This window comes from Plectrocnemia conspersa, unplaced genomic scaffold (genome assembly GCF_051122295.1).
Source record: "Plectrocnemia conspersa isolate PC_06_02 unplaced genomic scaffold, ASM5112229v1 ptg000009l, whole genome shotgun sequence".
NCBI classification, from domain to species: domain Eukaryota; kingdom Metazoa; phylum Arthropoda; class Insecta; order Trichoptera; family Polycentropodidae; genus Plectrocnemia; species Plectrocnemia conspersa.
The window spans coordinates 6,154,853-6,169,705 of record NW_028277173.1 but is presented as its reverse complement, the minus strand read 5'-3'; the positions used below and the strand labels follow the sequence as shown (position 1 = coordinate 6,169,705).

Here is a 14,853-nt window from a genome sequence, read left to right as displayed (position 1 = left end):
ATATCAGAGATATGTTGCATATTTTCTTCTTTATTTTTTGCGTAATATAATAAATAAGTATCCTCTCGACATTTAAGAAAATTAAATTTTGTTTATGTAACAGAAACATGATATACACGCACATTTGTTCTGTGTATGCACGTGATGCGTTTGCTCTTGTGTTTTTACGGCGTTTATGTAACATTAGCTGCTCAGTCCTCCTTTGTAAAAAAGTTTATTTTAATATTAATTCCAGTTCTGTGTCTGTGACCAACTCGCATTTAATAAAAACGAGGAATATAAATCTTTTTTTAGCAAATTATTTATACGAATTATGATAAGAAATATTTTATTGCTTATTTTAACCTTTTTAAATTTTAAGGAAGAAGACATACATATATTATCATTCATAGTTTTAATTTTAAACATGCATTGTTTAGTCTGTTTATTGCTCAGGACATTGGTAGTTTTACATTCAAAATGTTTGGATGGCTTTTTCAAAAGTAGTGATATCACTTTTTTGAGACAATGGTGTTTTTACGATTTTTTTCATTAATGGAGCTTGTAAAGAATGCCCAGCATCATCCATTTCAACAATAAAACAAATTTCGAAAGAAGTGGACATTGGCACTCATTAGTAAAACTATATGTATAATTTTAAAAATATAACTTCACTGAAAAATACAGATTCACTATTTTTCACTATCTAAAATTTACAGAAACTGACGGAAGAGAGACATGGGGAACCGGAGCAGATTTTCTATTGAGTATCATAGGGTTCGCGGTCGATTTGGCGAACGTCTGGAGGTTTCCATACCTATGCTACAGGAACGGTGGAGGTAAAACGTTGAAAGCGTCGATTTCTAAAACGTCTGAAAAGCTGAAAATATAAATTGATCTTTAGTCTGCGCTTCCAGGTGCTTTCCTCATACCTTACACGTTGATGCTCGTCTTTGGGGCGGTGCCACTGTTTTACATGGAGCTCATCTTGGGACAGTTCAACAGACAGGGTCCAATATCGTTGTGGAAGATTTGTCCTATTTTCAAAGGTAAGAACGATTCTTTTTTCTTCAAAATATATTTATCTTGAATCTAAAGATTATTTCATTAGTGTCTACGCCAATCTAAAGAAGAAGCATACTAGCAATGCTAAACTTCATGTATTGGTTGCAGAACAAATTACTTAAAATTTATGTGGTTTTGGACCGATTAATATATACATACAAATCAGGTGTCAGTGTCGGGCGTCGGTGTCGAATGCGTCCGGATGAATCGTAGTTGCATAGCAAGTTGTCAAAAATAGTCCTTAGTGTGATGATGTTTGTCTATTAAATTATAAATAGTGATGTACGCGAAACAGTTATTTTATATTATTGATGCTAGCAGCTTTGACTTATGGTAAATGGGTTTATTATGACCAATTTTGTTGAAGATATCCTTTCATAAAAGTATGAATATATTATCTGCTGAACTATACGATCCTTGTCACGCTTTTGGTTGAGGACAATGGTCTTTGTTCTGAGCGTGACAGTAGAATAGTATTTTCGAACACAATAATTACTGTAAGGGAATCAAAATATGTTTGAAATGAACTTCGGTACTCGCCTGGAGGAACGTTTTCAAGTTTTAAGCAATATCCAAAAATAGTCACATAAATAAGTATTTTTTAGAGTTGTCAAAAAATTGTCTTAAAAATAAAAAAAATGATGACCTACTATTTTCCTCCTTTTTTTAGGTGTTGGATTTTGTGCAGTAATGGTTGCCTTCTACGTCTCATTTTATTATAACGTCATTATCGGTAAGTGTATTTTATATTTTTGTGTTAAACATAGACTTGATTAATTTATAAAACGTTAATATTTTAGGCTGGTCGCTATACTTCTTGGTCTCATCGGCCACTACAGAATTGCCATGGATACATTGCAACAACAGTTGGAATTCTGAGAGCTGCTGGGACAATTCCAACCAAAGAAACACATCCAACGAATACTCAAATCAGACTTATTCCAACGAAACTTCGCTCCACGGACCTTTGAGTCATTTCACGCCTGCTTCAGAATTTTTCCAGTAAGTTCCAGAGCAAAAAAAAAACCATAACACATTTAAATTAATCCAATTTTTAATTTTGCAGTCGTTCAGTTCTGGAGATGCAAAAATCAAACGGTCTGCACGATCTAGGTCTGCCCAAATGGCAGTTGGTGCTCTGCTTACTGTGTGTTTACACAATGTTGTACCTTTCGCTGTTCAAAGGAGTCAAATCGTCTGGTGAGTGATTTTAAATCTAATTATCGCCTTTCGCAAGACTGTTTAAAAATTAAGTACGAATGTGTGTTTAACTATGTAGATATAAGATGTCAAATCAAACGTTCTATATAAATCAAACGAGCGAGAGGAAACGGGAGGATTTTTTGTGACACCTTTAGAACCATTCGATCGCAATCAAATTTGGCGGAAGGGTGTAAAGATTTTTTATTCGAGGAAGATTTCATTTTTATTGGTGGATTTTCGGCCAGAGATAGTCAGTTTTTATATATAAATTTTAATATTTTATTTTAAAAGTAAGTAGTTAGTCAAATCTCTTTCAACTTAAGATACTTCCCCAGACACCGAAGTGTTCACAAATATAAGAGCGACATTTAGATAAAGTTAGATTATACTCGTTTCTGAAATGCACAATACATGCGAATTGACAAAAGATATACATCTGCGTAAAGTCGGAATAGTGCAGTCCGTAACGTCTCAGACTGGTAACCCAGAGGCCGCGCGTTCGATCCACGGCAGCTGAATTTTATATAAATTAAATTTCTCATATAAATTTATAGCTATTTATATAGGTATCACCGCTTTAAATACTTTAGTCTGGTAGTTAATACTTATTTTTTGATGTTTATTATGCCTCATTGCCTTATCAAGTTGGTACAGATTTACCCAGTCGTTAGCGCATTGGGCTTACGCCTGTCAGGTTACAATAGAAGATTTAAAAACAATCTGTTCTAGAAATAATCGTGGATTAAAGAGAATATGTTTTTTTCTATTGCAGTATACACTTATTAAAATCTCTACTATAAACTATACATATCTGTGCTAAATAATCCATATTTACAAATTTATAAATATGCCATAATTATAAGTGCCTTTTTTTATGCATTTTGCATTTATTAAGCCATAATTATAAGTGCCTTTATATATTATTTAAAGAACGGAGGCTGCAAATCTATTTGCAATTAGATAATCTGAATAACAACTTTTTCAGTATCGGAATTTTGGTGTTAATGTCCTGAGCATTTTTTTCTTATAAAGCTCTTTGTAGGGCAAAATCAGTTTTTCTCTACTGAATTTTTTTTATATAATATCTCAAGAATAGAGGTTAGGAAATTCATTTACAATTTTTATAATAAAATCAAAAGATTTTTCAATACAAATTAAACATATTTTTAAAGTGCAGGCACCTTTTTCAAGTAATATTATTATTTTTATTAAATCTTCCGCTGTAACATGACAGGCGTAAACCCAATGCGTTATAACGGTGTAAATCTATACCAACTGAGTAAGTCAATCGGATATAATGAATACCTACAAGCAATTATTAACCACCAGACTGAAAGTCTGAGAATCGGTGACATCTATATTAATAATCATAAACTAATATGTGCAATATAATTGATAACTAATAGCTGTAAATGCAGCTGGGGCTGTTTTTTTTTAATATTAGCGCATTTTTTTTAAATAAAAATTCGAGTGCTGCTGCCGGGGCTCGAACCCGTACCCTCAGAGTTATTGGTCTGAGACGTTTCGGACTACGCTATTCTGTCCTTAATATGATATTTATAGACCGGAGGTTGAATTATATATTTGCAGTCGAACTTCAATTAATAGTATTTGATCACGTTTTATTAGTACAATTATTTCGGTGTAAATAGTTTAACTCCTGTATTTTTTTTATTTTCAAATCTCGTGAAATTGTATAATATTTTGCATACATTCCTTTACTAAAAATTTAATGAACAGATGTGGTAAAATCTCTCTTCAATTAAATAATCCTTTTTTTTATGACAATGTTAATAGTGCAACAAAATAACTCAATTGTATTTTTTTGCCTAATTGATATGCCTTTATATAATATTAAAAGAACGGAAGTTGTTACTATTTGGAACTTAAAGTTTAAATAGTGGATTATCTAAGATAATTTAACAACTGTATTCTTTATGGGGCAAAAACATCAACGAATATCTACTTAGAATGTCTAATTTAAAAATAAAAAAAACGGAAGATAGATTATGTGATCATTGTTTTTTTATAAAAATAATATTCATTTATTAACCTTACGGCTGAGAAAAATTCGGGCGCTCCGATGCTGTATACTCGGTGTACATACATATAAAAATTGTAAAAACGAATGATTTCAATTTATTGCGAGTAAATAATATTTTATTTTTAATTATATTATTATCAAATACATAGCCATAGTCGGCACGTAACAGTTTTTTTTGTATTACAAATCTAGCCATCATGACTTGACAAGCTTCCCCAAGCGTCATTATACAAATAATAATTATACAATTGAACGTTCAAAAAATAATAATAAATAATTATGGTACACGTCTAAAACATACGAAAACCTGATTTTGAAAACAAATTATTTACTTTTGTGTCTTTCGAATATTATTTATTTAATGTAAATATCTGATTTAATATGTATGTGTATCATGGAGAAATATCTCAAATATAAGCATTTTATTCGACATAGTTATACAGATATTCATATAATAATATAACATGTACACTCGATATACAGCACAGCAGCGCTGTTCAACTGTCAAACCGCGGAACATTTTTTTTAATAATAATAATAATAATAATAATAATAATTAAATAAACAACAACAAAAATATTGTTCTTTTTTACTCTAATATTAAGGCCGTAATAGCGTAGTCTGTAAGGCCTGGACTGATAACCCAGAGGTCACGGGTTCGGGTTCAGATCCCTGCAGCAGATTTAATTATTTATTAAAAAACCAGCTCCAGCTGAAAAGTGACATATATTAATTGTAAATTTTAATCATGATTGCTTATAATTAATTATATGGTTGTATATTAGATACTGATTTACCCCATTAAAAAGTATAAAATATATTTTTTATCGATTATCGTGTAATTGTACCTTTTTTGTTTATATAAAATACCTTACTTAATATTCAAAGAACGAAGAAAAATAAATCAATTTTATTTAATAAAATATCTGACCAGTATAAAAAAGCAGCGAATCTCTGTGAAATATTTGTTTTACATATTTAATATGCCTTATTCTTCTTAATATTCTTTAATAATTTCTAAAAAAATATAAAGAACCAATTAATTGTCCTCAATTGGTTATATATTTTTTTCTAAATAATCTAAGTTAAGTTCCAATATTGTATTTTAAATCATGTTATAATTTATCTCATTTTTCAGGAAAAGTCGTATGGGCCACAGCCACGTTGCCATACGTGGTCCTCTCTCTGCTCTTGGCTCGCGGGTTGCTCCTCCCTGGAGCCGCAAAAGGCATCGCATACTACCTGAGACCTCAACTGGCGAGATTGGCAGACACTCAGGTACACAATCTACCTGTCTGCGAGTCAAAGAGGGTTCTAACCCTTGACTCGCGTGTTACATTAAAAAAAAAGTAATTGACCTTGTCGTGCGTTTTTCACCCCCGAGAGATATTTATATAAAAAAACGCACATCATGCTAAGCTCTCGACCACCTTCGGTGTAATTATAGAGATAATTTTTTAATTTAGTTATGCATTTTTTGTGTTTTCGAATGATTTATCAAAAATATGGGTAATTAGATAATTAAAAACTCATATTCGTGATGAGAAATGTATTATAAATACAGGTTGAATAACATTTTTAAATTAATATTTTAAAAATTAATTATTTATTTTATTTTAGAAATATTAATGTCTCGGTATTTCTATGCTGCAGCAAGCGCAGCTTATACCCACGCGCATGCTTACTGATTTATTCCAGTCTAGATTGAGTTTGTCTATTCTATAATACTGCTGCAATAGTATTGAAAAGTTTAAAATAGTTTATAAATTATGTAATAATGTTACATATATATATGCGAGTGAACGGTGGACGAGGCACCATCGACCGCTGTTTTCCCGTCGAGGTCTACCAAAATAATTTGCTGCTCTCTGCCGGCGGTCAGAGTGCCGCCTAATTTTGATTATAATTAATTAAAAAATAAATTGAATAATTAGTTGCTACAATACAAGTCGAAAATAAAATACATAAACATTATTCAGGCACGCGTTCACCTGTTGCTTTGCCCCTGAACAACTTTATCTAATATACAACACCCCCTACCTTGTCTTAGTCTTCCGGCATTCCTCGTATCAAGTCACCCCCCAGTTTTGAGTTTAAACAATGGAGAAGATGAAGGGACGACTGCGAAGACGACAGGCAGTTTTAATAACGGAGCTAAACGTGAGGCTGTGGAAAACGAAGGTGAATCGATTGGAATGCGATTGGAAATTCCAGCGGCGGCGCGCCATTGTCCCCTTGGTTCGACCGCAATAAAATAATGGGAGGCGCGTCGCATACTTTGCGCGAATAAACCCGAATAACTCGTCTTCATTACCAACCGAACGAAAAGAAGGAGCCGTACGTGTCGGTGCGGTTGGTAGCCCTCTCTCTGGTTAAACGAACGCGACTTCTCCTATCCCCTTTATTTGCGAAATATATAAACGCGTGTGTGGACGTGAAGATATGCACGATAAAAAATATAAATTCAAATTCAGCTTATTTTTATTTAATACATGCAATAAAATGTATGCTTGAAACTGAATTTTAATATAAGTACATATTTTATGGCGCATTCAAAGTTGTGGATGTATAGATATGAATAAAGATGAGAAAACGAGAAGCATTATGGTATGGATCAAGTGATGGTTTTAATGAGTATTTGTATTATTCACGTGATACAAATAGCTTTGATATACAGGGTGTGACAAAATGATTGGACCAGACATTATTTTTCATATTTTTGTAGTCGTACACACTTTTATGTAATTGTAAAAAAATAAAAACTTTTTTAATTACATAAAATTATGTGGAAAACTGTTTTCTATTAGATTAATATCAGGTAAATTACCTGGTCAATGTAAAAATTGTATACTTTTGCTTACCAAGTATTTCTTTATTAATTTACCGTTTGACAGGGAGCTGTATATCGTGTTTTTTATTAATAAAACGTATTTAAGTTGATCTCGATTCATCGTTTCTCAATCAGAATAAAGAGGACGGCATCCTTGCAGCTAATAACAGACCATAACATCATTTAATTTGGATATTTTACGACTCTTTTCATACATTCTTCTTTGTACTTATCCGATGGTCGCCTATGCACATAATCGCACTGTTCGGTCAACGTGCGCATGACTGTCTCGTCAGAGAAACAAATATACAAAAATTAATAACTTTTTTGTTAAAAATCATTGCCTACTAACAAGCTTCAAATCTTTTAACGCACATCATTTATTTTCTACATTAGTTGTTTACTAAATATTAAAATATGTGAAATGTTGGAGTGATTAAATTATTTTGGCACACCCCATATATATGTATTATATATACACGGTCATATGGTTCCACAAAAACGCCGTGTTATACGAGGTTTGTAGTTCATACAAAATTAGGGTTTGCGTTTAAAAAAAAAATCTAAATTAGTTAATACCCTTTATTTCTTAAATAAACAATAAAAAAAATATACATTTTCATATGTATCGATTATGTTCGACTCTTTTTCGAGATCGGTTGTAAGTTTTCATAATCAAAGGACTCTGGAGTATTTTTGGATTCAACCATTAAAAAATCTGTAATGCTTGCACTACACTCTCTGGAAGTTGTCCGAACCGAAGTTCAACTGAAGTCGGCCGAGGTCGCCGACTTCCGAGTGGCGGCCACACTGCCACAAATTTCATATGCCGTCCGGACGGTGGGCGTGAATGATGTACGCACGGCGGCTGCTGTCATGCACAGCTAGCATATTTGCGCGCGATCGAAAAATGTGCCAAATAATCGCAATTTTTAAATTGTCATATTATTAAAATTACTGATAATTATAAAGGTATGTGTGGGCACTCACCAATACAATATCAGTAAAAAAATTTCGGTCGTAAATATTCAATTTACGCAAAATCTTTGTCGGCTTTTGAAAAATGCCATAAGGCATAAAAATTATACTTCAGAATACGAACACCACATCTGTGACTATCCTAGAGTTTGTCTCCATCGATTCTAAATAAGAATTCGTTATGGTGTGACATTTATATAAACCGATCTAGAAAAATACACAAGGATATTCGAAACGATTTTTTTTAACAAAATTAATTATCACTAATTATTTAATTTTATATGAAAAAAATATATAATAACGATATCTGTTAGAAGAATATACTATCAAAAATATAATTAATCTCTTTTGGTGCCCTAAAACATTCAAAGATGTCAGTAAGAGTCTGTTGAAGTCCCCGATTAGTATGTGGTATTATAACTTGACCACGTGACCACGATGCAGCACTCGACGTGCGTGTTAACCATAGGACGCCTACGCGCATACTGAAATTGAACCGAGCTACTCGTTCTATCTCAGTTTGCGATAAACCATATCATTATCTCTCTCACTCTCGTCACTTAACACGCGAGAGAGTGAAAGGGAAAGTTTCTCATCGCTCGCGCTCGAAAAAGCAGCTCCAACTTCGGTTTCTTTGACTTCGGTCCGTTTGCCGACAATGTTCGGAAGCGCTCGAAGCTGGCCAAGTCGACTGAATTACCCTCACTTTACCTCCCGTTCTCGGTAACCTCGGACAACTTCCGAGAGATTTTAGAACGCCCAGAACCGAACTCGACCGAAGTAACCCACTATATTCTCCGTTCTTGGCCAACTATTTTTTTTAATTTTTAACAATACTAACATCCGACTTGTGTTCTTAATATTTTGTAGATATATAAGGAATGGATAAACAGATCAAAACAGTGTTATATAAAACCGTGTTATACGAGGTTTTGGTGTATACATATATACACAGGCATAATGGGTGGAAGTTAAGTTAAAATTAACACTACATCACTGACCAGGACATCGTCCTCTATCTTTGTTAATCTCTTGAGTGGTCCAATTATTTTGTCACACCACTGTAAGTACTATTATTATATTTTTATTTTTAAATTTAATAAAAGTTTCATCTCTAATGTGTGGTCTAACTTGAATTTAAAGTATAACCCAAATAAATATATTTTGCTACATATACAAATTGCTTCGTGTGTCTATTTATCGTTTAATTTTAGGCCACATTTTTACAGGCTTCTACATTGTTTTACTGTGAGCAGCATATCATCAGCGTCAGCGTTACGCACAGGCAGAACAGGCACCCGCATATAGCGCCCGAAAAAAGACCGGCCGATTTTATTTAATTAAAAAGTCCTAACTTGTACGATAATAGTGCGTGGTAATATCCATTAAATATATCATTTAATCGGACCATATACTCATTTCAGCTTTTTTCAGGGGGGGGGGTAAAAGTTGGCGAGTCAATAATCGTTTTAAAATATCCTTTTCATTAAGATTTTCATTCCTTTTTATTAAACGACATGCATTTTTCTCGCCAAATTCAATGGTTTTCCTGTTTAAAATCCACGTTAAAGGCAATAAAATCAGCAGTGGAAGCGCTTGGTTATCTAGCGTTCATATTAAGACTTTAATAACGGTATTACGACTTACCAAGAATCGAATGAAGTATGTCTAAACCGAATTTTGACCAACTGGAGAGCGCAAAAACTTCTCAGAAGTCAAAAGCAATAAAATCGTGCGATCGCCGTCACGATTTTATTGCTTTTGACGTGAATCATAATAAGTGAGAATCGAATGAAGCATATCTAAACCGAATTTTGACTAATAGAAGAGTACAAAAAACAAATAGCTCTTCTCAGAAGTCAAAAATTCACGTCAAAAGCAATAAAATCGTGCCATCGCCGTCACGATCTTACTGCTTTCGACGTGAATTTTTGACTTCAAAAAAGTGATAATTGTTTTTGGGCCCTCATATTGACCAAAATTCGATTTGAATACACTTTGAGTAATACTCTCATATCAAAAGTCCGTAGTAATATCGGTAAGGATAGCTATCTTATTTTTAAAACATAGCGTAATATCGAAGTGCTGACGAACTATGGAGCAATATCCGAGATGCGACGTGTCTGTATTTCTTCTTTCGCTAATTTTCCCCTAAGATATGATTTAGTTTGTATTTTGGATTTGACCTTATGAAAGTTCTAAAACTATAATTAGTTTTAGAACCTTTATTGATTCAATTTGATTAGGTTAATTTGTATAGATTAGGTTAGGGTTTGAACAGCAAATGGACGTTTCGCAACTGTCAAATTCGTAAATACCTCCACCTTCCCCCCCCCCCCCAAATGATGTCCCTGTGCCAGGGAAACAAACCATAAATCATGTTTCCAGATATACACAAATTACAATTAATTTGTTGCTATTGGTAAGCAACTACAATGGTTTCATTTTTGAGTGGCACCCGGGAGACATATTCACGCTCCATTAAAATAAACTTTTAGACGCATTTTATTATATTCGACCATTCATGGTGGATTCTTGCAAAGCTTATAAAGCGAATTGAATGCAAATATGTTTTTTTTATATAATATTCACTAGTCTAAAACTTCCTGTGGTAGGCAAATTTCTACTAGCGACGCTGCGTTCTATCTATTGAATCCGTTTGTGTTCAGCAATGATTCGTTAAAAAAATAATTTTATATCTGTTAAAAACCATAGGGGACAAAATTGTCTAAAAAACAACATTGTCTTACTTCTCGCTGTATTTTGATATCATCCGATGATACGTCTCTTATTATAGATTGGGAATAATTTAGCAATCGTTATCGTCTATTCCTGAAGATTTAAAAAGAAATGTTCTCCTATGTTGGACTTTTTCAAATGCCTTCTCAAAGTCGTTGTAGCAAACCTTTTATACTAAAAAGAGTTTCTTTGGTGGATTTTAATTCGCATTCGCTTATGCAACTTTCTTGTGTATCTAGAAACATTTTTCCTTAGTATTTGACTTTCAGTTTTAATTGGTCGTCCAGCCCATTTTTATAAACTTATCATAAACCACCAATGTAATAATTTTGCTTTTTCATTTAGGTATGGGTCGATGCCGCTGTTCAGATATTCTATTCAGTGGGTGCAGGATTTGGTGTTCATCTATCATATGCCAGCTATAACACGTTTCACAATAATTGTTATAGGTAATAAAATAAAATACGTTCACATTTGATGAAACACTACAGAAGCTTTTATTTTCAATTACAGAGACTGTCTAGTAACTACCGCTGTTAATTGCTTTACTTCCTTCTTCTCTGGATTCGTCATCTTCACATATTTAGGATTCATGTCGCACAAGCAAGGAGTTCCAATCAGCTCTGTGGCTACCGAAGGTATTATATCTATAATTAAAGTTTATTAGCATAATATTTTTAACATGTTTTTAATTAAATGAACGTACAAGGTCCTGGATTGGTCTTCCAAGTCTACCCAGAAGCTGTTGCCACTCTTCCAGGAGCGAGCATTTGGGCGATGCTGTTCTTCTTCATGCTCATAATGCTGGGTCTTGATTCAGGAGTATGTTTAATAAAATACGATCTTTCTTTATCAACAATCATAATCACGTTCGATCTAAACAGATGGGCGGTTTGGAATGCGTCATCACTGGTCTTATGGACGAATTCAAATGGTTGTTTGCTAATAAGAAGTATGCCAGAGAAAAGTTCACTCTGTGCGTAGTTGGATTTTCATTCTGTGTCGCGTGCTTCAACGTGACACCGGTAAGATCATTTAAACCATGACTACAATATTTACCATCAGTTAATCTAAACGTTGTTTTCAGGGCGGCATTTACATGTTCAACTTGCTGGACACATATTCAGCTGGAATCTCACTGTTGTGTTCTGCTCTGTTTGAAGCATTAGCCGTATCATGGTTTTATGGTACGTGAATTATAATACTTTATATAAATAACAATTATTTCACTATACTTTCTGCAATAGGACTGGATAAATTCTCGCAAGATGTAGAAGATATGCTAGGTTTCAAGCCAGGCATTTACTGGAGGATATGTTGGAAGTTCATAAGTCCATCATTCATAATTGTGAGTTTATAATTTCATCGCTATTTTGTTCTTTTCTTATATTGTTTTTTTGTTATCAGGGTGTAGTGACTTTTGGCCTACTATATCATCAACCACTACAATATCAAGAGTATACATATCCATGGTGGGCCGAATGGGTAGGCTGGTCTTTGGCGCTCAGCTCCGTTCTGATGATACCCATCATGATTATATACAGGTTGTGGGTTACGCCTGGAACATGGAGACAGGTATGTTGAATTAAATTATCTATAGTCTATTTATTTTCAAGAGTCAGTGCGCAAGAACATTGTTTAACGCGTAATCATAACATGCTTTTAAATTTCTGCCCTGTGATTGGTCGTTCGCCGTAAGATCAATCGTTTCATTGAGAACGACCAATCACAAGGCAGAAATTTAAGAGCACATTTTGATTACGCGTTAAACAGTGTTCTTGCGCACTGACTCTTGAAAATAAATAGACTATAGTAGCACAGACGTTCTACTCGACATTAATTGTATGCTTACCATTGTTTTTAAATTTCACAGCATAAGTTGAACCCTTAAGAAACCTCGAAATAAATGTAAAACATTTCTGATATGAACATACTTGATAATACTCTCTAGACAGCCGGAGAATATTTAAGAGTTTTGTCAAAAATCTGATAATACTCAATGTATGATTTAAATTGATGAGCCAAAAGCAGAATTTGTTAGGTAGTTAATAAAATAAAAATAGCATCTGGACTGAATGCATTTTGGTTATCGCTGCAGTATTTTCAAGATGGTCAGTTAATAATTCTCCTAGAGATCTTTCATTTCATTACCATTGCCTGCTGCTTCTTATAATTTCGTTCCTGAAACTGAAGTGATAACTCAAGTACTTGAAAGATTTTTTTTATTCTTAAATAATTTTGGCATTATAAGAAGGTGATTGGTCTATATGAGGTAAAATCTAGTCTTTCTTGTTATAATTTGTGCTTTCTACATTTTGGGTAGTTCTGTAACATTTTTGCATACGTAATTAACACATTCACTCTTTTTCTTTTTAGCGTCTCGCATTAAGTATTTCACCGACTGACGAGCACGAAGAAATCAAGAGAACAAACGAAGTGAGTCGGTTTAAGCTGAAGCATTGGTTATATGTGTAAATTATCAGTTATGTGAATTATTGATCATTGTATAACGTAGTTGGTATATTAATGTGTAGTTGTAAACATACATGTGCAGCTAGTGTTTAAACGTGTTAAATATACATGTAATATTAACGCATAAGTTACGCTTACACGATTTAGAAACTGAAAATATTTATAAAGAGTGTTTTTTAGGAGCGCATCAATGTTTTAGGCACAATTAAATGTGTTTGTAGAGAAGATATTGTATATAAACAATTGTTATATATGTATGTATACGGTTAGAATGTGATGTTCGCTTAGATGTTTCCATTGAAAACATGTATCTAGTCATGAAATATATAAAACTCGTAAATCAAATTAATAATAACTAAATAACATATCACAATATGTTTGTGGCAATATAAATATGATAGTTAATAATGCTTTCCTCTGATACATAGACTGTTCACTTTCAAGAGTTAATAGTGAACAGACTATAGCTCGAAACCTTCCAGATGACAATAAATGTCGCGTCGCTTGAATTAAACATGTAAGTGTCATTGCAAGACATTATATATAATAATATATATTCACTACAAAATAAGATTTGTAAAAACATTCACAAAGCTGTAGACAATAATGTGTAAATTCCCAACTTGCGTTGTTGACGTTGGAAAATATATTTTATATATTATAAAACAATTGGTTAAAAGCTTTAAGCTGATATTATTATATACGTTGTTGTCGTTCATGATTTTTTAATTAAATTAAATGTATATATATTATAAACAATGTTGTAATGTGTAACATATATCTTACTTAACCGTTGAAACAGGTTACTTTTATTATAAGTATGTAGGTTCAATCAAAAATATGCAAAGCTTAGATAAGAGTACTTAAGAAATGATAAAATGGGCCAATGCTTAGAGAAAGTTCTTTATGAATAATCATATCGCTGTTTTATGATTGTTTGATCTATGAACCGCATTGATACTATGTCTGTGGTTCAGTAGTTAACGTTAATATTTATTTTTAAAATCAGTTTACGAATTGCAACTTTATAATAATAACAATCAAATAATATCTGTGAATTTAGTTTGATTAGTGTCGGTGAAATAATTTACATGCCTATGTGATGAGAAGTGTTAATTCTCAGAAAATATTTTTTATTATTGTAAAATTGCAATGCAAAAATTTATTATATATTTGGAAAAATGTCAAAGCAGATAGTAGACCCCCCAATAACACGGTTAATTGGGGACGTGCTATTCGGGTGCGTGTAGTTGGGAGACTAGAAATACTTGTACAATTTTTTGCAATACGTACATATGAGTCACTTGCGTGTGTGATATATCCTCCCTTTGGCTCGCTCACGAATAAAGTAATGGGCACCCAAATTTACCGTGTTATTGGGGTGTCTACTGTATGTTATTATTTACAATAAAAAAAGTATTAAAAACAAATACACACTGAATAAACGTAAATGCTAAGAACCGGGTTAAATTAGAATAAAAAAAAGCAAACAGCGGAGCAAATTTTTGTGCATTGATTATTGAAAATAATAAATTATTACTGA

At 32.9% G+C, this 14,853-nt stretch overlaps 1 protein-coding gene and 1 long non-coding RNA gene across 2 annotated transcripts in view; one reads left to right on the top strand and one right to left on the bottom strand.

Annotated features, from left to right (window-relative positions):
• The window catches only part of LOC148231718 (sodium-dependent noradrenaline transporter-like), a 41,813-nt gene extending 28,158 nt beyond the window's left edge, over positions 1 to 13,655 (top strand). The window contains exons 6-19 of the mRNA XM_088192546.1: positions 699 to 818; positions 897 to 1,028; positions 1,715 to 1,777; positions 1,845 to 2,046; positions 2,111 to 2,244; positions 5,430 to 5,569; positions 11,184 to 11,287; positions 11,352 to 11,476; positions 11,548 to 11,660; positions 11,723 to 11,863; positions 11,926 to 12,025; positions 12,086 to 12,186; positions 12,246 to 12,413; positions 13,215 to 13,655. Of these exons, the coding sequence (XP_088048672.1) occupies positions 699 to 818; positions 897 to 1,028; positions 1,715 to 1,777; positions 1,845 to 2,046; positions 2,111 to 2,244; positions 5,430 to 5,569; positions 11,184 to 11,287; positions 11,352 to 11,476; positions 11,548 to 11,660; positions 11,723 to 11,863; positions 11,926 to 12,025; positions 12,086 to 12,186; positions 12,246 to 12,413; positions 13,215 to 13,313 (1,742 nt within the window). The 3' untranslated portion in view covers positions 13,314 to 13,655. The remainder of the gene's footprint in view (positions 1 to 698; positions 819 to 896; positions 1,029 to 1,714; positions 1,778 to 1,844; positions 2,047 to 2,110; positions 2,245 to 5,429; positions 5,570 to 11,183; positions 11,288 to 11,351; positions 11,477 to 11,547; positions 11,661 to 11,722; positions 11,864 to 11,925; positions 12,026 to 12,085; positions 12,187 to 12,245; positions 12,414 to 13,214) is intronic.
• LOC148231719 (uncharacterized) lies at positions 11,312 to 13,224 on the bottom strand. The gene is made up of 3 exons (XR_015810723.1): positions 12,691 to 13,224; positions 11,545 to 12,396; positions 11,312 to 11,485 (listed from the first exon to the last, which is right to left on the bottom strand). It is a non-coding gene; the product is annotated as an uncharacterized LOC148231719 (long non-coding RNA).
• Positions 13,656 to 14,853: the final 1,198 nt, after the last annotated feature.